Here is a 25,113-nt window from a genome sequence, read left to right as displayed (position 1 = left end):
GTCCCCCAAAAATGAAAAAAAAAAAAATAATAATAATCTCACTATTTACTCTTCCTCAAGTGGTTCCAAACGTTTAGTTTTTCTTCTTCTGATGAATACAAAAGAAGATATTTCGAAAAATGTCGGAAACCAGTAACCATTGGCATTCTTAGTAGGAATAGAAAAAAATATGGACGTTAATGGTTACAGGTTTCCAACATTTTTCAAATTATCTTCTTTTGTGTTCAACAGAATATAGAAACTCATAAAGGTTTGAAACAAGGAAAAGGTGAAGACAGAATTTTTATTTTTGGGTGAACTCTCGCTATCAGTGTATATAAATGATTTTTTTCTTCCCGCTCATCAATTGGTGAAGTTTGTTCCTCGCCACTGGCTTGCTTAGTTGGTACTTGTGGAGCTGTTTAGATGTCAAATTTAATTTAAAGAAAGAAATCAATGTAAAGCTAATACAACACAAGCAGGAAACAAACATTCTCTTGAAAGTTTCTCGGATTGTTGCAGGGACACAAGCTCAGTGATTCCACTGACTATTATGGGGATTTGTATATATTTTTGTGTAGTATGTTGTTCCATGCTTTTTCAAGTGGTACTCACTGCAGAGCCACTTGGGGATGAGCTGAGCTCCAGCAAGGGGGAGCTTGAACTCCAGCTCCTCCTTCCTTGCACTTCTTCTACAGGTGATGTCACTGGGGGTTGGGGTTAGGAGTGGGGTGGATGTACACATTAAAACAGCTTATAGGAGGAGTTGGAGTTCAAGCTTCCCCTCATTGGAGCCCAAGTGGCTCTGCAGTGAGCAGTGTCTCTGCATTTTTGATACGGATGTAATTTCAGGTAAATCGAATTCTTGTTCTTGTTTTGTTTGTTCCTTTAGATATTCTCTCTTTGTATTCCCTATATTTCTATAAAATATAAAAAAAAAAAAAAAAAAATACTAATACTTTCCTTCTTAGATTTTACAGACCTGAAACTTGCCTACAGCACTTATTCATTGTTGCTCTTATAGTTGTGTAAATTGCTTCCTTGTCCTCATTTGTAAGTCGCTTTGGATAAAAGTGTCTGCTAAATGACTAAATGTAAAATTTAAATGTCTATATGTCTCTGTTATATGCCTGTGTAAAGACATGATTTGTTCTGTTAAAAGTAATTTGTTAAGTCAAATGAGTTAAATGTTAATGTCATATCTGCAAAAAATGATTTTCTTACTTAGATTTTTTTTGTCTTGTTTTTATTCCAAATACCTAAAAAATCATAAATCAAGAAGACTTTTCTAGACAAGCAAAACACATTGTCTTGTTTTAAGAAATAATATGCCTAAATTAAATGAGTTTTTCCTTAAAACAAGCTAAATAATCTACACATGGGGTAAGCAAAATAATCTTGTTTTTCCTTTTGACATATGATTATTTTGCTAAACCCATTGGCAGATTATTTAGCCTGTTTTAAGGGAAAACTCACTTAATTTTTACATATTATTTCTTAAAACAAGACAATGTGTTTTACTGTTAAGAAAATTCTTGTTAATATAAGAATTTTTAGATATTTGAACAAGAAATAAGACAAAAAAAATCTAAGTAAGAAAATCATTTTTGCAGTGGACTTACTTTTTTGTTTACTTTGTTGTTGTTTTTAACACTTCACTGATTAACAAAAGTTGCTCCTATAATTTACATGAAGAATCATGTCGCCACTAGCTTGCATGGTTCAGGATCTGTAGAGCTGTGCATCGATGGATTTGCTCTTCAGTGTTTGAACTCTCAGTAGTGATTATTAAACCACACTGAACTGAGCTAAACTGAACTGAACTTAAACACTGAAAACTAAGCCAAATTGTTCCAATTACTATGATCTTCTATGTGAAGCTGCTTTGACACAATCTACATTGTAAAAGCGCTATACAAATAAAGGAGAATTGAATTGAATTGAATCATGTGGAGTAAAAAATGTGTATGAAATCTCTGATCTGAGATGCTGCCTGACCTGTGTGAGTCCAGAGGATTTGAGCAGCTCCTGCGGCGAGTGAGTGGCATGAAGAGACAGAGAACGCAGAAGCAGCATCCTGCTGTACACTGTATTACGCACCTATCGATCAAACCACAAACAGCCAATCAGGAGAGACCGAGGAGAAGGCAGCGGGACAGTTGACAAATAACAGCCAATCAAAAATTCACAACACAGAAAATAGCACTAATATGTGTATTAAATCTAGGAATATTCAATTTCATTAATAATATTACAAAGCTTCTATTAATTTTAGAGCTTGTTAACAAATATGCCATTGGAATTTGCACAGCTGATATCATGATATTGTGCAAAATGTGCATAAAAACAAATTCATGCAATTAACAGCCAACATTTGTTTACATGTTAAACAGAATGGTCCCAAACAAAGGGCTCATAAAACAGTTTTAAAGGGATAGTCAACCCAAATACGAAAACTTCCTGTTAATTTACTCACCCATTAGTCATCCAAGGTGAGGTGACATTTCCTTCAGTAGAACATTAAAGCAGATTTTGATTCATATAGTGGCAGGGAATAGTGATAGTTTTTTTAGATTAAAAAGTCAGGGGACGCAGTTTGGTGATTAACATTGGTGAATGTGTCTCCAACCCTTGCACATTTGTCATCAAAGCAACAATCTGACTACATTCGCACATGCTGATTTACTGTATTGTAAACAACGTTCAATTTCTTACACAGAGCGAGCATTTCACTTTGCAACGCCTCAGTGTGTCATGAAGAGCCATAACTAGCGATTTGGACTCATTTGTATGTTTCAGATTCAGCTCAAAATCTTGTTTAATCTTCTACTGAGGAAAGAAAGTCACCTACATCTTGAATGACCTGCAGGTGAGCAAATTACCAAGCAATTCTCATTTTTGGGTGAACTATCCTTAAGTATTCATGCACATTACATTCATAAAGAAAAGATAGAAAGCAGATGACTTATATGTTCCTTACCTCCTTCTTGAAGTTGAGGAAGTAGTTGGTTTGGTCGATGAGGAAGATCTCCAGAGCCGAGCGGCGGAGGTTGTACCTGCGCAGGTGAATCTCTCGGATCTGAGACAGAGGCCATTTAAAGTCCTGACCGACACCTAAAAAAAATACACAACCTCACTAAAATCTCTTTCCTCATAGGTCTGTCATGATAAACACTTCTTTTTGTGTGATATACTGTCACAGAAACTATTGCAGCAAATTATATTGTTGTCATTTAAACAGCAATGTATGCTACTGCATAATGATTATTCATTCATTTTCTTGTTGGCTAAGTCCCTTTATTAACCCGGGGTCGCCACAGCGGAATGAACCGCCAACTTATCCAGCACATTTTTACGCAGCATATGCCCTTCCAGCCGCAACCCATCTCTGGGAAACATCCACACACACACATTCACACACACACTCATACACTACGGACAATTTAGCCTACCCAATTCACCTGTACCGCATGTCTTTGGACTGTGGGGGACACCGGGGCATCCGGAGGAAACCCACGCGAAGGTAGGGAGAACATGCAAACTTCACACAGAAACGCCAACTGAGCCGAGGTTCAAACCAGCGACCTACTTGTTGTGAGGCAACAGCACTACCTACTGCGCCACTGCCTCGCCCCCATAATGATTATACAACAGAATAACAATGAAATTAGGATAAAACCATCTCATTCTTACGGTTATTTAAACGTTCCAATACGTTGACACTGGTGAAGCAGAATATAAATGTTCCTGTAAAACGTTATTTGTGAATGTGTGCCATTTTGCATCGTCACTTTAGAAATACCAGAGTTTCTCTCAACAGTATGGAGTGGGAAATCGGTGTATTACTCGCTATTGGAAAAAGCGCAACGGCTAGCATGGATTTCTATGTAGTGCCTCAGCCAATCATGTAACAGCATTAATGTCTCTGGCAGCATTCCCTACCTTGATTTCTCTTAAAAATAACATTTTTTACCAAGGTAAAACATACATACGATTCCCCATGAACATGTAGTTTAGTGAAAAACATGTTGAAGATTAGCAAACAGGCTTTTGATTGATTAAATGGCAAGATGTTTCCTCACAAAAGCTGTTTATTCAGTGTAGTGACGCCTCTCCTCTATTGACATCCATTCAAAATAATTCACCTTTGGTCCCATATACTGGTAGACCAGAAGCATTAGCATTAGTCGTTACGGCTAATCTTTTCCAGCTTGTCATCTATTGGCTTTGGAATTACTTTTAAAACAGAGCTCATTTCGTCAGTGGTTTTCAGGTAAATGGAAAAAAAAATTTCCTCAGCTGTCAGTTCTTAAAATAGTTCCCTGAGCTCGCTGAAACCCCCTGCAGAGATTTTTATAAAACTATGATGGTCGATCTATATATAAAAATCGTTCATGCATGATAGGTCGATATAAAGTATATTGATTATTCTGACAGGCCTATTTCCTCAAAGACTTGATATTCAAACTTCCTCCTGACCTTCCTCTTTCTCTGCGCTGCTGTCGTAGAAGTAGATGTGTTGAGTTGTGAGCTCCAGTCGACCAGGATAAACATCCACCACCGTCACCAGTTCACAGTCCTCAGAGATCACCAGCTTCTCCTTCTGACCCGCCTCATCTGAATCAGCCCTGCAGAAAGAGCAGTTTTAAAACTAAATCACACTTCTATTCAGTAAAAAAATATATATATATATATTCATGACAGTAAAGGCATTTATAATGTTATAAAATAGCTAAATATAACAAACTTTCAATTTATTATACTGCATTTTATGCAGCACGACTGATATCAACAGTTTCATGGTCATCAGATAAGCACATCAAAATGATTTCACACTGAAGACTGGAGTAATGATGCTGAAAATTCAGCTTCGAATTAAAAAATTGACTGAATATTTTTATTTTATTTTTTAAAGTAAAAATATTTAGCTGTTATCACTTTACATAACATTTCATTTGTTAAAATTAAAGGTGCTGCATGTACTGTAAGTTTCTGACTCCTAAAGCATAAAAATACCATTATATGTTTGCAGTATTTCAGAAACATGCTGAACATTCTTGTTTATGTGAAAAAGAATGCTGAAGTCAGATATTCTGCTTTATAAATGTGTTTTCCGTGCTGGAACGCTGTTTTTGTTTTGGTTCTTTTAACCCGCCCAATGCCAGTTTAGCCAATTATATTGCAGCCCCCCGAGCTGCCTTGGTGGAAAACCGCATATTTCATTCATTTAGTCAGGAAGGTTCTCAAAGTATGTATCTGTGAAGGAAATGCGACATCTGGTGGATAATAGCAGACTCCAAAATGAGACGCAGATTCAGAGTTCCACATGAGGTTATTATTTAGCAAATAATATAAATATTATTAACATAAACATAAGGTGAGCAGGTTACATTGTAACCCCGTGTCCTAACAACAGGCTACATGATAAGATATGCAGTGATAAGCAATAGCTGTTTGCACCAGACGAAACACGACAGAAATTTAAATAGTCATTCAGAAGCACAGAATATGCACTCACTCACGCAATGGTGAGGTTTAATCAATACTAAACCTCTTTAACATTATTAAATGTAGATGCTGAATCACTGATATGTGTTGGTTTGCACTGAGTCTCAGTTCTGAAGTTCAATTCCAGATGGTGTATTTTATTTTCAAGATCTGAGGTGAATATCTGCTGCTGCTTTCAGTAGTTTGGCAATAAATGTCATGTAAAATGGCATTCAAACTCACATTATTAGCATTTAACACTGAATAAAGCATGTGAGCTGTACCTGAGGTGATCATTGTCAATTTTCTGTTGTTCAGCTGCAAGAAATAGAAGCCGTTTCTAATATATCAATTTGAGGTGTTGGTTTATACAAAAACTCTTTTAATATTGAAAATATTGCTTCTGTCGAGTGCCATTGCTTTTATTTAAAACATGGGTTAAATCAGCCTTTAGGTTTGATAATCAGACTCGGTCCTGTCCTCAATCTGGCAACCTGCGCTTGCTTTTGTTTTGATCCAGCAATGCAATACCTCGTTAACCCCTGGGTGTCAAACTTACATACTGCACATTTAAATAACAACATTAGTTATGTCTTCAGCACTTGCAAACACAAAGATCAAAAGTCAGCATTGGCTAACATGATCAAACTACGAACTATATAACTACTTGCAATAAATGCTAGAAAAATAACATTACTTTCTAATATATATACACTACATGACAGACGGTTTTAAACATCTAAGTGGTGTTTAACAGAGCAAATATTTCACAAAACCTTATGTTATTGTGGAAATATAAATTTGTATCATCTAATTTCAAATTAACAATAATCTACGTATAACTAAAAAGTTATATTCTCTGGTTTTTAATTATATTATTTAATTGACATGCCAGCTAGGAGGGTCATTTAACCTTTGTCTTTCTGATTACAGGCTAAGCCAAAGTAATGCAAACTGTCAGTTTCACAGCATGGTTGTGTCTATTGTTTTCTCTTTTCGATCAACTGGTCAGGCGGTTTCTGTCTCCAGAACATGATGAGATCCGGCCTGAAAGAGCAGTTTACCCTGCCGACCACAACTCTTAATTTGCATGCTTTGTTTAGCCGTATCCCCTCCTCCTAAGAACACAAAATAGACATGAAATCTTTGTCTTAAGTGAGACTTGTGAGAGACTTGTGAAAGAACTTGCAGACTGCGGACCTCTAGTAGGCTCTTGCAGACACATGGACATCTTAAAGACGCTGTATGACTGCAGATTAACCAACACGTCTCAATAAAGGAATTCTGCTTGTTTCGAGTCTCCTGGACTGGGTTCTCTTCTCTTTTCACTCATTTATTTTTTTACGACATTATACATTTCTTTTGGAGAATAAAAAATAGGTCAGTATTATTAGCCCCTAAATAATTTTTTATTTTATTTTTTGTTTAGATTTTTGCCAAATTAACCTAACTTACCTAGTAAACCTTCGTTAAATTGCACTTTAAGCTGATTACTAAGATCTTGCGAAACTACTAATAAAATACCTAAGGTGATCATTGTCAATTTTCTGTTGTTCAGCTGCAAGAAATAGAAGCCGTTTCTAATATATCAATTTGAGGTGTTGGTTTATACAAAAACTCTTTTAATATTGAAAATATTGCTTCTGTCGAGTGCCATTGCTTTTATTTAAAACATGGGTTAAATCAGCCTTTAGGTTTGATAATCAGACTCTGTCCTGTCCTCAATCTGGCAACCTGCGCTTGCTTTTGTTTTGATCCAGCAATGCAATACCTCGTTAACCACTGGGTGTCAAACTTACAAACTGCACCTTTAAATAACAACATTAGTTATGTCTTCAGCACTTGCAAACACAAAGATCAAAAGTCAGCATTGGCTAACATGATCAAACTACGAACTATATAACTACTTGCAATAAATGCTAGAAAAATAACATTACATTCTAATATATATACGCTACATGACAAACGGTTTTAAACATCTAAGTGGTGTTTAACAGAGCAAATATTTCACAAAACCTTATGTTATTGTGGAAATATAAATTTATATCATCTAATTTCAAATTAACAATAATCTACGTATAACTAAAAAGTTATATTCTCTGGTTTTTAATTATATTATTTCATTGACATGCCAGCTAGGAGGGTCATTTAACCTTTGTCTTTCTGATTACAGGCTAAGCCAAAGTAATGCAAACTGTCAGTTTCACAGCATGGGGTGTCTATTGTTTTCTCTTTTCGATTAACTGGTCAGGCGGTTTCTGTCTCCAGAACATGATGAGATCAAGGCCTGAAAGAGCAGTTTACCCTGCCGACCACAACTCTTAATTTGCATGCTTTGTTTAGCCATATCCCCTCCTCCTAAGAACACAAAATAGACATGAAATCTTTGTCTTAAGTGAGACTTGTGAGAGACTTGTGGAAGAACTTGCAGACTGCGGACCTCTAGTAGGCTCTTGCAGACACATGGACATCTTAAAGACGCTGTATGACTGCAGATTTACCAACACATCTCAATAAAGGAATTCTGCTTGTTTCGAGTCTCCTGGACTGGGTTCTCTTCTCTTTTCACTCATTTATTTTTTTACAACATTATATATTTCTTTTGGAGAATAAAAAATAGGTCAGTATTATTAGCCCCTAAAGAATTTTTTATTTTATTTTTTGTTTAGATTTTTGCCAAATTAACCTAACTTACCTAGTAAACCTTCGTTAAATTGCACTTTAAGCTGATTACTAAGATCTTGCGAAACTACTAATAAAATATGATGTTCTGTAATCATGGCAAAGATAAAAGAAATCAGTTATTAGAAATGAGCTATTAAAACTACGGTGTTTAAAAATGTGTTGAAAAAAAATCATCTCTCCATTAAACAGCACTTGAACACTTGTATATAACTGTATATTTCACTCTGTCCTCTTATAGTTTTTAAGGTCAGGCGTGTTTCAGGGACTGGCCAATGCTCCTGTCAGTCAGCTGTGAGACTCACTGATTGGCTGATGCAGGATCCTCCTCCAGGAGCTCCAGAATGTCATCCTCCAGATCACTGACCTTCACCTGCTTCACCGCCTCTAATAACAGCGACTCTGCGTTCACCTGCTTGTGCTGCACACCTGGAGAAACACACACACACACACATATACACAAGACAAATTTCAGCAAATGACAATCACTCAGTCATTAATGGTTCATAAATGGCTGTTTCTGAGTGTGGCCGTCTAACCTAGGTTGTCTCTCAGGGCACTGGCTTCCCTGTGGGTGTCAAAGTTGTAATTGCGCACCAGTTTGAGTCGCATGCGGGAGTAGTTTTCAGCACTAGAGAGCTTCCAGTGTATGTCCTTGAGCTGCCTGCAAAACACAACCAGAAATGATCAGAGAAAATACTCTAATCAATAAAAATCAAATAAATCAATGTACAATTATTAATATTATTACCTTTATTTTACGCTTTTTTTACTGTAGTTAGTGTGTAACGTTTCTCTTTGCGCATAAGCAATATCTGAAGTTACAATGCTCAATGTTTAATACAAAGGGAGATCATTTCTGTGACACGATTCGGGTTTTAAGGCCACAACAAACGGCTGATAAGGACTATAATGAGCTTCTTGCTTGGTTTGTGACATCACAAATACAAATTTGCATAAACCCCACCACCCGGATGTGATGCTTTTGAACAATGTCCAATAGACAATCAGCGAATCAAAACACGCTGAGCCAGCTGACCAATCCCAACGCACTATGCATTTCTGAGGGAGGAGTTTCAAAGAACAAGGAAGTCAACAAAAAAGCTGCGTCCCAAATGTCACACTATACACTATGCACTTAAATACTCAACAGTATAGTATATGTGTGTAGTGTCGTCCCAAATGGAACACTGATGTTTTAACTAAGCGGAAATTCATACAGTTTCCCTGATGACGTTTGACGGTTGCCAAATGACCAAACTTTCAAATAATACCTGCTATGAGTATGACCGCATTCACCATCGGGAGGCGCTATAATCACTCTCGTAGGAGAATTTTGCTTTAACCATCCAAAATAAATAAAGTTATCCAACATGTGCGCCCGATAGCTCCGCCCCTTCCGTTACATGAGCAAACCTGCATTCGTTGAGTGCGTGAAGTGTCCATTATTACACACTTCACCGGCTGAATGAGTGCATCATCCGGATAATTAAAGTGCACTTATTATATTTAGAGTTTTCAGTGGGAACACAGTACTTACACTATTTATATTACAAAATGGCTTAAATGAGTGCATAAGTATGCTATTTGGGACGCAGCTAGAGTTTTTTTAAGGCACAGCATTTATTTTTCGCCACTAGAGGGTGTGCGTTCACAACAAACAAGGGCATAGATTGATAGAATGTGGAATCATGGGAGTTGTGGTCTTTATCATCCTACTAGACACAGTGGAATGAACTGGCAACTCCAGCATATGTTTTACAAAGTGGATGCTCTTCACATCCAACACCCACACACTCGTACACTACAGCCAATTTAGTTCATCCAATTAATCTATAGCGCATGTGTTTGGACTGTGAGGGCAATCGGAGCACCCAGAGGAAACCCACGCCAACATGGGGAGTACATGCAAACTCCACACAGAAATGCCAACTGGCCCACCTGGGACTCGAACTGGCAACATTCTTGCTGTGAGGTCACAGTGCTGACCACTGACCCGCCGTGTTACCAATATGATTTTTCAAATGAAAAAAATGAATCATGAACCCTTCACGGTGCTCCTCATAAACACAATAATGCTTTCAAATACAGCTGAACGAGCAGTTCTGTAAACTGGAACACCCCTGGCGCAACTACAATCTCCCCCTGCTGTGTGGTGTTCAGAAATGCTCACTTGTCCACCCATGGTCCTCTCTCACAGAAGAGTCCTCTGCGCGCCGCTCTCCACTGTCTGAGGACGCCGCTGTTCTGTGTGTGCATCTGCTTCAGCATGCTGTTGTACCGCAGGTTCTCCTGACGCCCTCGACGGCTGAACGGCTCCACAAACTGCTCCTGGAGAACGCAGAACGGGAAAGTGTTTGCAAGTTAAAGGTCTGATAGAATCTGCATTAAATATGAAGGGGAATTCGATGCACTGTCTTTTAAACATGTAAATGTCTTACTTAGAGTTATGTCTTGTTTCTAGTTTAAATATCTAAAAATTCTTGTATCAAGAAGCCTTTTCTAGACAAGCAAAACATACTGGCTTTTTTGAAGAAATAATATGTGAAAATTAGGTGAGCTTTTCCTTAAAACAAGCAAAATAATCTTGCTAATGTAAGCAAAATGATCTCATGTCAAAATGGAAAAAGTATTATTACGTATAAGATTTAGCTTTTATTAGACTTAAAAGTTTTTATTTAATTGAAAAAAAAAATACAGTAGAACCAATCATTTACAGTTGAAGTCAGAATCATTAGCCCCCCTGAATTATTAGACCGCTTGTTTATTGTTTTCCCAATTTCTGTTTAACAGAGCAGATTTTTTTTCAACACATTTCTAAACATAATAGTTTTAATAACTTAATAATTTCTAATAACTGATTTATTTTATCTTTGCCATGATGACAGTAAATAATATTTGACTAGATATGTTTCAAGACACTTCTATAAAGCTTAAAGTGACATTTAAAGGCTTAACTAGGTTAATTAGGTTAACTAGGCAGGTTAGGGGAATTAGGCAAGTTATTGTATAACGATGGTTTGCTATGTAGACAAATAAAAAAAAATGCTTAAAAAAATTCTTAAAGGGGCTAATAATTTTGTCTTTAAAATGGTTTATAAAAATGTAAAATTGCTCTTATTCTAGCCAAAATAAAACAAATAAGACTTTCTCTAGAAGAAAAAATATTATCAGACATACTGTGAATATTTCCTGAATCTGTTAAACATCATTTGGGAAATACTAAAAAAGAAAATAAATTCAAAAGGGGGCTAATAATTCTGACTTTAACTCTATTTAATTAATTTAAATGAGCTTTTCTTATTAAAATATTTTGTTAAATGTAATGAAAAGTAGATATTTTTAAATTTACAGTTTAATGATAAATTATTAGCTCTCCTGTGAAACTTTAATTATTTTTAAAATATTTATCAAGGGCTGTTTAAAAAATGAAAAATAAATTTTAATTTCTAATAACCAAGTTGTTTAGTTTTTTCCATGGTGAAAGTAAATAATATTTTACAAAATAGTTTAAAGGCTTGACTTGATTGTAATAACACTTACCTTAAAAAATATACATACATATACATATATATATATATATATATATATATATATATATATATATATATATATATACACACACACATACATACATATATACATACATATATATACACACACACACACATATATACATACATATATATACACACACACACATATATATATATACATATATATATACATATATATATATATATATACACACACACACACACATATATATATATATATACACATATATATATATACATATATATACACACATATATACACACACACACACACACACACACATATATATATATATATATATATATATATATATATATATATATATATATATATCTTTGAATTTTTATTAATTTTTTTTTATATTTCCCAAATTATGTTTAACAGAGGAAGGAAATTTTCACAGTATGTCTGATAATATTTTTTCTTCTAGAGAAAGTCTTATTTCTTTTATCTTGACTAGAATAAAAGCAGTTTTGAATTTTTTAAAGACCATTTTAAGGTTAATATTATTTTTCAGCAAAAGAAAAAATAATTAAATAAATAAACAAAAAAATTATAATAAAAAATACAGTTAAAATGTCTATGCTCTGTTTATAATCACTTAGGAAATATTTCTAAAATAATTTAATTTTCATTATATGACTACTAATAATTACTTCATATGTACTTAAATTGAATGATGTGAATATATTTGAAAATAAGATTTTTTTTCTTTTTTTTAATGCTGAATGAAAGCATGCAGCTCTTTCTTTGGTACCTGAAAGCGTATCTTGCTCTCTCCTCGGTCTCGGTCCCGGCGGTGCAGGTTGAGCATGAAGGCTTCATAACAGTCCTTCCAGTAGAGAGCCATGTTTTCATGACCCTGACTGAATGTCTCAATCTCATACTGCTTCATGTAGGGGATGATCTGACAAAACACATGCACAAAATGCAGATTTACAAAACTCAGGAAATGACGAACAATGCACACCATTCTTACATGAACGTGTAAGTAAATATATACTATATCACTAAATGTCAACTTAAGCTGAATACTAGTGTCGTGATAAAAAATAGTAACATTCTACCCGTCATCATGGCAAAGATAAAATAAATCAATTATTAGAAATGAATTATTAAAAATAGTATGTTTAGAAATGTGTTGAAAAAAAATCCTCTCTCATTTCTCATTGGGAAAAACATATAATAATTTAGGAGGGCTCATAATTCAGACATCACCTGTGTGCTATTTACAAAAAAACATCCTTTGAAAGCTGTAAATTAAATTGTACTTTTATTTTAAAAGTCTCTTACATATTTATCCAGATAGACCCTCCACTCAGGTGAAGTGACGTACTGCTGGAAATCCTCGAAGAAGGACGGGCTGCCGTTAGTGTTGGGGAGGGACGGCAGATGCAGCTCCATGTACAGCAGCTTGTGGATTTTGGACAGGAGAGTTCGCAGGAGAGGCACTAGAAACGAGTATGTGTCCTCGATCCGCTCCTCGCTCAGTGAACGCCGCAGGATTCCCTCCACACGGCCAAGGAGATAACAGGCCTCGTCCTGAGAGTTGACCGTTTTCGTCTGCAGGATGCCGTTCAGCTTGGCTGTGGCCATAGCACACACCTGCCCAAGTGAATTAGTAAAGGGTTTTAGTACTGGATCTGCTTTGAGTAACAGTAGCAGTACACAATGCTGTTCTCCAAGGAAATTGATTGGAATTGATTTTTGATTTTTGTATTTTTTATTTACAATTTTTTTCAACCCCATGAATAAAGTCAGGCTTGTTTTTTCTCATACCTGAATTTATTTATTAAAATTATTTGCAATTTTGAGAAAACATTTTTTTAATTAAATTATTTAATTAAATACATTTAATTTGATTAATAAAATAAAAAATAAATAAAAAATACTGCAAAATGTGAAATCAGAATTACAAGAAAGCACAATTTTGTTTTGTAAGGTAAGTAAAGGTAACTTTAAAAAAACTTTGAAAATTCCAATTAAAAACGGATTTTTTATTTTCAGCATATAAAAAAGTCAGTTTTTTTTCGCCCCTCACAATTGAATATACTTATTATAAATATTTGCAATTCTGAGAAAAATTTGGGAATTACTTGTATTTCAAGTATTTGTAAGAATATTTTCAAGTATAAATCAAGTATGTTTTTTTATTGCAAATTGTGAAATTAGAAGCCTTAAAAAGCCTTTGTTTGTAAGATAAGTGGAAACTCTTCTAAAATATTTTTGAGAATCACATTTTTTAAAAAAAGGTATAATTGTGACATCTAAACTTAAAATTGCAAGATATTGTAGGAACCGCAGGATTAGGAACTGTAGGATCTCTTTTAGCTTTGTATTATTATTAATTTAATCAAATAATTTTTATATATTTCATTTAAGATAATCAAAACTGTGAGAGGTAAACTTTTAAATCTGAATGAAAAAATCTTTTTTTTTTCTTTCCTTAAAAAAAACTGAATCAAAATGGTTTCCAGTAAGTCACGATTATTCTTTATTTATTCTGTAGCAGAAACATGCTTCCATACTTTTGATCAATTAAATCCATCCTTGGCTAAATAAAATAAACGTCATTAAAATATATTTTTTTTAATTATATATATATATATATATATATATATATATATATATATATATATATATATATATATATAGCTTTATATATTTTTAGCTATATTTAGCTATATTTTTAGCTATATATATATATAATTACAAAAATATATTTTAATGACGTTTATTTTATTTAGCCAATATATATTTATATTGGCTAAATAAAATATAATATATATATATATATATATATATATTTTTTAATGACTTTTTTTTTTATTTAGTCAATGATGGATATGGATACATTTTTATATATATGGATATTTATTTATATGGATATATTAATATATATGGATAATGCATACGAATACAGCACTGAAATGAGTTCTGCTGCCTGACCTGTGGGTCTTCCTGCGCCATGAAGCCGAGCAGCAGCCGCAGCCCCACCTGAGAGAGCTGCAGCCACTGTGTGCCGGATGCGTACCACACCATCAGCCCGTCCATCAGGGTCACCGTCTCCTCCAGAAGCTTCTCCGTCCACAGAGCCGGATTCACCAGACCCTCCGCCTGCAGGAAATCCTGCACCACATGCAGGAGGCGCACCGCGTTTTCTGTGTGCTGTGGCAGGGTGACCGCCGACGCCTCACGGTTATCCGTCACAGCCCACTCCAGCATCCTCTCCATCAGACTGCACACACACACACAAGCAAACCATTACAACTGGTTTAGACTAATACTCGTGTTTGTAGTGATTATAGATGTGTGATAACGAAGAATGTCAGAGAAGAGAAAGCAACACTACTACCTCAGAAAGTGAACAGCCATGTTTTACTGTTGCGTAAAACAAATCAAATCATTTGACAATGCAAAACTCATTGCAATTCTATTAGTATTTATTTATTAGTATTAGTAAATAAATACTAGAGAAATGGTATAATTCAAGATAAAAAACAAAAACAAGGGCAAATAATTCCTGATTCCTCTTCTTTTAGGCTGTGAATTAGTCAGTTATACGCTATAAGGGAACTAAGCTTTCTTATAAAGATAAGCACATGTATGTGTGTGACAGAGGTCGCGTTAACCGAATATTTTCCATCATTGACGGATGTTTTTCAGCAGTGACGGAAAAATCAGAAGGTGATCCGTCAGTTTGAGGGATTATGCTGAGGGTGATCTATTGTAATTTGTAGCTAACTGTAATTCCCACTCCTGTCCAGCTGATGGCGATTGCCCTTGTTTTGTCTCCTCTTTGTCACCGCTGTGTGTCTGCAAAAATGTCACCGCAGCTGAGTGTGAGAAGTTTCTTTAAACGGCCAAATAGTTGTGAAATGAATAATAAAAGTGAAAAAAAGAGGAAGTGATGCTGTGGAGGATGAAGAACAAACAGACACAAATCATCAGTCGCCGACAGCTGTTGTTACGGGCCAACCAAGCGGCAGTAAGGAGGACAGGTGGTTTGGAGTGCGTTGTGAGCACCATGCACTACTGAATTCAGAGAGGTGCTGAAGGAGCGCGTGCTGCGGTATTTTTCCCCAGTGAAACGAGTGCTTGCAAGACCGGGAAATCCCACATTTAGAGAATCCAGCAAACTTCTGATCACCTCCTTAGGAGAAACAGTGGCGTAGCGGACGGGCACGCAGGGCACGCACCGCGGGGGGGCCCCGCGTGATTAGGGGGCCCCGCGTCGTCGCGATTTTCAGTAATTGAAAATCCACCGGCAACCGCAATAATCAAACTCTTGGGAACAACTGTGGTCGGAACCAAAGTTCACACGTCTGTGTTCTCTGAACACCTCTCAAGCGGTGGACTACTCCATTCTGATTGCTTGCCGCCAATGTTGCCAACTTAGCGACTTTGTCACTAGATTAAGCGACTTTTCAGACCCCCCAGCGACAAATCTAGCTACTTTTTTGTGTGTTATTGGAGATTTTTAGACTGTCATTTGTCCATACTGTACCGTCCCTACTCTTCTCAACGAGCTGCGTGTGATGCCGCCAGCCCCTCCCCCTTCCCCGCCTCACAGCACTGACAGGCGGCCCAGTCAGTCCTCTACAGCAGCCTCTCCCACCTGCAGCCCGAGAGCAGATCACCCCTCTGCGTACCGACGACAAATGATTTAGCACAGGCAGTGTGAAGGTATTTCCCTTGTACAGTCAAACCGATCTACTTCTACTTTATTTTAACAATTTAATTGGACCGTTTCTTGTTCACAATCACAGATATTTTAGTGAGTTTCTGAACTTGTCTGAGTTTATTACATATGAGAGATTACTGCACATTCACTACATATCTATAATGACATACTGTATTCAAACAGCAATAAATCTAGTTAAATAAACATGCTTATATGAAGTGTAGTGCAATTATAAATACCCCTTTATTAACCATAGGCTGTTAAACAAACAGAAACGGTAAAACGTGATGACGTCAGTGATATGCAAATTGACGTGTGACGTAATTAATAGTCTTGTTACTCGATGTTTTGTGATTTTTGCAAAGGGTTATTTTAATAATTTTCCTTATTTTTCTGTCTTGTGTTGGACATTAAAACATCTTTTAAGTAAAATATCTTACAAAATAAAAATAAAAACACACATTTTGTATGTACTACGATCATTCACATGTGTACGATTCCTAAACCTCTGCAGAACACTGTATCTGAGCTATTGATTTTATATTTCTAGTGAAAAGATGTCATTTATTAAATAAAATTGCAAAAAGTTAAGTACAGTAAAAACCATAGCTAACAGTGAATTTATTTTAACGTAAAATATCAGTCTTAATTAAAGGAATAGTTCACCTAAAAATGAAAAATCCTCTATTTACTTAGCCTCAAGTGGTTCCAAACCATTATAAGTTTCTTTCTTTTGATAAAAAGAAAAATCCAAAAAGGAGAAAAGAAGATACTTTGAAAAATGTTGAAATACCTGTACAGAAAAAAAAAATACTATGGAAGTCAATGGTTACAGGTTTTCAGCATTCTCATTTTGTGTTCACAGAAGATAGAAACTCATAAAGGGTTGGAACAAGTAAAGGGTGAGCAAATGATGACAGTTTTGAGTTTTGGATGAACCAAACCCTATAAGTGTAGATTGTTAAATAATTTCCAGCATTAAAATATTCAGTTTGGGCTTTCGTTAAATAAAACTGTAATCATTTCAGTGTATCTGTATATAGCTGCAGTGAAGGATAGGCTGTGGTCTGACCTGAGCTTGATGTGGTCGACTGGCAGCAGCAGCTCATTGGCAGTGCCCAGTTTGGTGAGGGCGGAGAAAACCTGTCCTCTGTCCAGCCAGGCGGAGTCATCGGAGCCCTCCACCCCTCTCCACATCACACACAACACCACCTCCAGCAGGACACGCGACAACTCCTCCTCTGTGCGCTGCACATGCACACACACACACACGCACACATTTAAACACCATAAACACCCTTATGACTATTTTTTACATCATCAAATTACTTTTCTAAACAACATTATTTTTATTTAAAGTGATAATTCACCTAAAAATGGAAGCAAAAAATACTCTGTGCACTAGTATCTTGCAAATTAACTAGCAAAATATTATGTACGGTCATAGCAAAAGCAAAAGAAATTAGTTATTAAATCTATTATATTAACAATAGTGTTGCCAAACAATAACCAATCACTTTCAAAATAAAAGCCTGTTTTGACCCAATTTGAGTGTGTTTACTGTATATATTTATTATCTATAAATAAAAATAGATGCATTCATACATTTATTTTGAGAAATGTTTTTTTTTATATATATTTAGATAGAAATTATACATGTATATGATACTAATTATATATAAATTTAAATGTAATATACATCGTTCTGTTATTATGTTTTTGCATCTACCACATGTATATAATGAATAAATATATTACACACACATATGTTGTCAAAACAATCTTTTATTTTGGATGCGATTAAATTCAATAAATTTTTTAATAATAACATGACTTCTAATTGATCATTTAGTATCAGAAGTGGCTTATATGAAAGGCAAATGCCTCTTGATTGACCACAAAAAAATATGATCATGACTTGATATTTAATTATTTAATTTGGACAGTAAGGTTTGAGTTTACTTAGGCAAAAGTCTTGTTACTGAACAGAAATGATGTCCAGTATAGAGTATAAAGTCATGCTGTAGTGGAAACAGAATGAATATTGTGTCTGACTCCATCATGAGCTTGGAGGACTGCATCCATACATCTCTGACTCAAATCACTGATTAATAAAGTCATCTGGAATGCCAAAGCAAGCATTCCTGCAGGACTCCCGGAGTTCATCAAGATTCTTTAGATTCATCTTCAATGCCTCCTCCTTCCTCTTCCCCCACACATGCTCAATAATGTTCATGTCTGGTGACTGGGCTGGCCAATCCTGGAGCACCCTGACCTTCTTTGCTTTCAGGAGCTTTGATGTGGAGGCTGAAGTTTGAGAAGGAGCGCTATCCTGCTGGAGAATTTGCCTCTACTGTGGTTTGTAATGTAATGGGCAGCAAAAATGTCTTGATACCTCAGGTTGTTGATGTTGCCATCCACTATGCAGATCTCTCGCACAACCCCATACTGAATGTAACCCCAAACCATGATTTTTTTTCTTCACCAAACTTGACTGATTTCTGTGAGAATCTTGGCTACATATGGGTTCCAGTAGGTCTTCTGCCGTATTTGTGATGATTGGAATGAAGATCAACAGATGATTCATCAGAAAAATCCACCTTCTGCCACTTTCCAAATGATCAACTAGGAGTATTATTTGTTGCTCTTACGATTATGTTATATTATATAAACTGTATATAATTAATTTATTTATTTTAATAAATACAAGCTTTTCTTTTGGATTTGATTAATTGTGAGTATTCTTTTGACAGCACTAGCTTTTAAAGTGTTTTGGATTAAAATGGATCTCTGTTAATAAGCACTTGGGAAAGATTTGATAAATAATTAAAACTCAGAGGGCTAATAATTTTCTTTACAACTATAGAAATTCACTACTCCATTATTAGTTACTTTGAGTTAAATGGTGTAAAATCCTACAAAACAGTAATTGGATTTAGTGACGCATCACAACCAGTTCTCCAGACTCACCTCGCTGTTAAACGACTCCCCCAGGGACACGTTGTCACTGAACAGGAAGTTGTCATCGTTGAGAGAGGAAGCTCCAGGGAACGGTTTGGCGTTCTCCAGAGGCGATGGCGTGCTCTGCATACTGCCAGGAGTCTGACTGCCGCTATCCCCGCGATCCAGCTGGGACAGATCCAGACTCAGCACTCCTGCTTTCCCTGGCCAGGTTTTAGGTGTGTGTGCTTCCACCGGCGTGTCAGACAGAGACATGAGCTCTCCGTTATCCAGGCTGTCTATAGACCTGCTGTCTGAAACACTGTCCCGCTCTTCGTTCAGCCGGTTTACGCTGTCTCCCAGAGGCCTGCGCTCCAGAGGCGGCTCCAGGCGGTTTCCTCCGCTGCTGCGGCTCAGTTCCAAACTCCCCAGACTGGCAGCGTCACCACGACCTGAACCTCCGTCACTCCCGGGGCTCCGGACAAACAGCCGCATCAGAGTTCCCTGCCAACACACCTGCTTGGAGATCTGCAGCACTGCGTCCGGCTGAGACTGAAGCAGTGTGTACAGCTGCGCAATAATAAAACATGCAGGATTTAATTATATCTATGATGTATTTCTCTGATTTTTGATCACGCTTTACAATAAGGTTTCATTAGTTAATGTATTTACAAACATGTACTAATACTGAACAATACATGGAGAGCATTTATAAATCATACTACATATACACTCACCGGCCACTTTAATAGGTACACCTGTCTAACTGCTCGTTAACGCCAATTTCTAATCAGCCAATCACATGGCAGCAACTCAATGCATATAGTCATGTAGACATGGTCAAGATGATCTGCTGCAGTTCAAACTGAGCATCAGAATGAGGAAGAAACGTGATTTAGGTGACTTTAAACGTGACATGGTTGTTGCTGCCAGATGGGCTGGTCTGAGTATTTCAGAAACTGCTGATCTACTGGGATTTTCCAGCACAACCATCTCTAGGGTTTAAAGAGAATGCTCTGAAAAGGAGAAAATATCCAGTGAGCCGCAGATCTGTGGGCGCAAATGCCTTGTTGATGTCAGAGGAGAATGGCCAGACTGGTTCCTGATAGCTGATAGAAAGGCTACAGTTACTCAAATAACCACTTGTTACAATCAAGGTCTGCAGAAGAGCATCTTTGAACCCACAACACGTTTAACCTTGAGGTGGATGGGCTACAGCAGCAGAAGACCACACCGGGTGCCACTCCTATCAGCTAATAACAAGAAACTAGTACTAGTAAGATGTACCTAATAAAGTGGCCGGTGAGTGTATACATAAAATCATACTATATGCAGTAGTTCAACATTTAAATAAATGCATTATTAAAACCTCAATTCTTGCTTGTTAACTCAGTGCATTACTAAATGTTAACATGAACAACTTTATTTTCTTTACTTTCAATACTGTAGTAAATGTATTGTTCATTGTTTGTTCATGTTAGTAAATACATTAACATTTACTAATGCAACCTTACTGTTATTGTTATTTAGCACACATTAGAGTTGCAATACAACATTATTTCACAAACTTCTGTAATATTATTTAACAATTTCATGTGTTTTACAACTGGCTCGTTAGCGGTTTATTATTAAAATGTATTAATACCTATATCGTATGAGCTTATTATACATCTCTTATCCTACCCAATACTATCTTACTAACTATTACTAATCAGATAATTAGTAGTTAATTGAGCTAAAAGTCTTAGCTAATGATTTGTTATTGATTTGTTAACCCTCTCAGGTTCAAATTACGTTTTAGAAACAGGAAAAATCTGATATTTGGGGAAAATTATCATATGGGGCAGTACAATAGAATCCTGACTTTTTTTTAGAAAGACCTTCACATGCGAGGTGTTCTGGGATGTTGCAATTTTGCAACATTGGCCCAGTGTGGTAATTAGACACTGATGACTGAATATGATATGAACAGTAACTTTTTATATACAACTTTTCAAACAATGTAACAAATTGCTTTTCAATGGCAGAACAACAACAAAAACAATACGGAATCAAAATCCAATATCTCAAATCCTCATTGAGTAGGTCATGTTTCCAAGTCACTTTGTCATGTGGTACTCCAATAAACAGTTTTTGTCTTTTGTAAATAGTTTTTTTTTTGACTTTTGTCACTGTTTGTTGCTAATGTAATTTGTATAATGATATTTTGGTGGAAATTATGGTTGTTATAGGGTATATGCTGAAGTATGCTAATAGGACTTTTAATTTGCCAGTAACCTGGGTGAAGCGCTTCCGGTGAACTGAATGCCTTTGCAAAATCGGCGTGCTTAAGGTCTGTTGTCTTTAAAAATCAGCGATCTCCACTGGAGTGAAATCCAATATAAAGTGTGTCTCAGATTGTAAAAGAAGCACTGCATTAAATTACATTTACATATTTTAAAATAAAGCAAAAGCTTTTTAACAAGCAAATGATTCTATCTGACGTATTTAAAAAATATATACATTTAAAAGTTTTATTTTTTAAGTTTTTATTTTGCTTTTAATGTTTACAATTTTATATTTTTAATTGTTATCATTATAAACTGAAAATCACAATTAAATATATTACTATAAATATTGTGAAATGAACAAGTTACCAAGTTAATAAGTCACATTATTATTATTAATATAAAACAATAATATCTTTGTGTGTGTGTGTGTGTGTGTGTGTGTGTGTGTTTGGGGGGGGGGGGGGTTGTGACATATCAGGACACAAATCTGTATAATGACATGGGTATGACACAGGTATAACAAAAAGGAGGTGAAATATGAGGACACTGGTGACGTCCTCGTTTCTCAAAATGCTTATAAATCCTACAGAATGAGTTTAATCAGAGAGTAAAGCTGCACACCGTCTCCTGTGATGGTTGGGTTTAGGGTTGGGGTGGGGTAAGGGCAATACAATATATGGTTTGGACAGTATAAAATGAATGCAAACCTATGTAATGTCCCCACATGTGTGTGTGTGTGTGTGTGTGTGTGTGTGTGTGTGTGTTCATTCCATGGAACTTGGAAACTGGAAATTTGCTTAGAATTTTGCCTTTTTTTTTTGCAGGACTTGTTTTTGCAATAACGCTGAGAACCCTTTTGTTTATTAATTGATTTTACTAATAGCTGTGATGTGCACATGATAATGATAATGAAGATGCTTTTACCCTCTTGCATACAGTCAGGCGAACACTGGGCCCGGCTTTATGTGTGAGCTGAACCACAGCCATCAGATCTTTATAGTTCACCACAGTATCTGCAAGACAAAGAGAAAAACACTTCACAAATTCACTGTGACTCTATCACCAAACAGTGTTCTCTGCAAAAGCAGTATGCGCTTGATGATATTTGTATATGCCAAACATAAAACTGCTTTCAAAAGTTATCAAAATTCTTAAAATGAACATCAATATCGATCAGTACTAGTAAAGGTTTGTGCGAAAAAGAGGGATTGCTAACATGGGTGGTTTAAAGTGTTAAAGTGTGAATGAGACTGACCAGTAGACAGCACTTGGTGAAGGAGGCACTTGATGAGGGTGGAGGTGAGGTGCAGGTCGGAGAACAGCAGACTGAGGCCTGAATATCCCACATCCCTCAATCGCAGCCGCTGCTTGCTCTTCTCGTACACACGATCACACTTCAGCATCCGCTCAAATAACTGCACAGACAGAAAGACAGAGGGACTAGATTCACCCTAATGCAGAGATGGCCAAACTAGAGCCAGCAGGCCGAAGTTGGCCTATGGCAACCTTTAAGTTGGGCCACCGTCCCATCTGAGAAGAGAGGGAGAATGATGGAAAGGTTGGGGCAAATGCCTTCAACAGTGATGAACATTTCTAATTTTAACGTAACATTTTGTTTAATTTTTGAGCTACAAAAAAAAGCAACTGAAATGAAATCTGTCAAATCAATGTTAAAGAATGCAAAAATATAAAATCAAGGCAATGCCAGGTGCATCTTCACTTGTGTATTCAGCATTGAACACCATTGTGCTATAAATGAGATTATGCTTTTATTGTAAGGAGTTCCGTAAAAAAAAAAATATATATATATATAAATATACATAAATAAATATATATATATATATATATATATATATATATATATATATATATATATATATATATATATATATATATATATATATATATATATATATATATATCAATATCAATCAGAGGTCGTGTTAACTGAATATTTTATATTTTCCGTCATTGACGGATGTTTTTCAGCAGTGACGGAAAAATCTGAAGGTGATCCGTCAGTTTGAGGGATTATGCTGAGGGTGATCTATTGTAATTTGTAGCTTTAAACGGCCAAATAGTTGTGATATTAATAATAAAGGTGAAAAAAGGAGGAAGTGATGCAGTGGACGATGAAGAACAAACAGACACAAATCCTCAGTCGCCAACAGCTGTTGTTACGGGCCAACCAAGCGGCAGTAAGGAGGACAGGTGGTTTGGAGTGCGTTGTGAGCACCATGCACTACTGAATTCAGAGAGGTGCTGAAGGAGCGCGTGCTGTGGTATTTTTCCCCAGTGAAACGAGTGCTTGCAAGACCGGGAAATCCCACATTCAGAAAATCCAGCAAACTTCTGATCACCTCCTTAGGAGAAATGTTTCCTCACTACAAAACGCTGGCTGAAGTGGGGCTACCCAGATAGCAGGTAGTAATCAGCCCGAGCTCGGCTGCCCTTCGGCGGCTCCGGCTCGGCATCGGCGAGTGTTATCCGGGCCGAGTATGGCCCGCAGCTCGCTCCCGCACATGCGTTTGTGATGCAGCTGTAAAGCACTGGCCCGATTCCTGTTAACCATATCTGGCCCGAGTCTGTCTGTAGAGTCCGAGCCGCTTCTGGCAAGGACTCTTCAGTGTGGCAGCAGAACGCGGCTTCAGCCTCCAGAACAAATTTAAAACTGTCACAAGAAGTCGAATTTCCGAGGTAAAGACAGGAATTATATGACAACTGCCTCTGCATCAGTTTCTCTTGATTACGCACAGGCCAGCACCCAGTTCAGGTCGACGCAGGAGGAAGATAAGAGTTAAGGCAGATATGAGTTTTTGTTCATTTGTCAAATAAATAAATGAATAATTTAGCCCATATGCTCGTCGTGCAAGTTTATTATTAAAATATGAATGAAAAAAGTGATTAGAAAATATGCAAATTAATAGACGGTCAATAATAGATTATGACGGAATTTTTACAACCCTCTCCGTCAAAATGACAATGACAAAGTCTAACGTGACCTCTGATATATATATATATATATATATATATATATATATATATATATATATATATATATATATATATATATATATATATATATATTTATAATTATTAGTATGATTTTAAAAAATCAATTTATTTTTAAATATTTATATATATATTTTTTTTTTTATTTTTTTTTTTTTATAATTCAACAATTGATACATGTTACATATTCAGTCACCTGTCACACCAAGAAAATTCAACTAAGAAAAACAACGTATAGCAAACATATATGGAAATTACGGTTGTGGTCCCTTTCAATGTACATATTCATTCATTCATTCGTTTTCCTTTCGGCTTACTCCCTTTATTAATCCGGGGTTGCCACAGTGGAATGAACCGCCAACTTATCCAGCAAGTTTTTACGCAGCCGATGCCCTTCCAGCCACAACCCATCTCTGGGAAACATCCACACACACTCATTCACACACACACAACGGACAATTTAGCCTGTACCGCATTCCTGCGTCTTTGGATTGTGGGGGA

At 36.1% G+C, this 25,113-nt stretch overlaps 1 protein-coding gene across 14 annotated transcripts in view; it reads right to left on the bottom strand.

Annotated features, from left to right (window-relative positions):
• Positions 1-25,113, bottom strand: part of nbeal1 (neurobeachin-like 1) — a 117,621-nt gene that overhangs the window by 26,961 nt on the left and 65,547 nt on the right. For all 14 annotated transcript variants that reach the window (XR_015493011.1, XR_015493013.1, XR_015493012.1 and 11 more), the window contains 13 exons: positions 22,856-23,015; positions 22,525-22,613; positions 19,361-19,900; positions 17,463-17,638; positions 14,656-14,944; positions 13,000-13,311; positions 12,464-12,613; positions 10,322-10,479; positions 8,688-8,812; positions 8,454-8,577; positions 4,459-4,607; positions 2,960-3,093; positions 1,978-2,079 (listed from right to left, as the gene is read on the bottom strand). Coding sequence is in view for 8 of the 14 variants with exons in the window: in XM_087256441.1 (XP_087112567.1) it covers positions 1,978-2,079; positions 2,960-3,093; positions 4,459-4,607; positions 8,454-8,577; positions 8,688-8,812; positions 10,322-10,479; positions 12,464-12,613; positions 13,000-13,311; positions 14,656-14,944; positions 17,463-17,638; positions 19,361-19,900; positions 22,525-22,613; positions 22,856-23,015 (2,508 nt within the window). In the remaining 6 variants the exon portion in view is untranslated. The remainder of the gene's footprint in view (positions 1-1,977; positions 2,080-2,959; positions 3,094-4,458; positions 4,608-8,453; positions 8,578-8,687; positions 8,813-10,321; positions 10,480-12,463; positions 12,614-12,999; positions 13,312-14,655; positions 14,945-17,462; positions 17,639-19,360; positions 19,901-22,524; positions 22,614-22,855; positions 23,016-25,113) is intronic.

This window comes from Danio rerio, chromosome 6 (genome assembly GCF_052040795.2).
Source record: "Danio rerio strain M-AB ecotype USA chromosome 6, GRCz13ab, whole genome shotgun sequence".
In the NCBI taxonomy this organism is placed as follows: Eukaryota; Metazoa; Chordata; class Actinopteri; order Cypriniformes; family Danionidae; genus Danio; species Danio rerio.
This window is presented reverse-complemented; position numbering and strand designations above follow the sequence as displayed.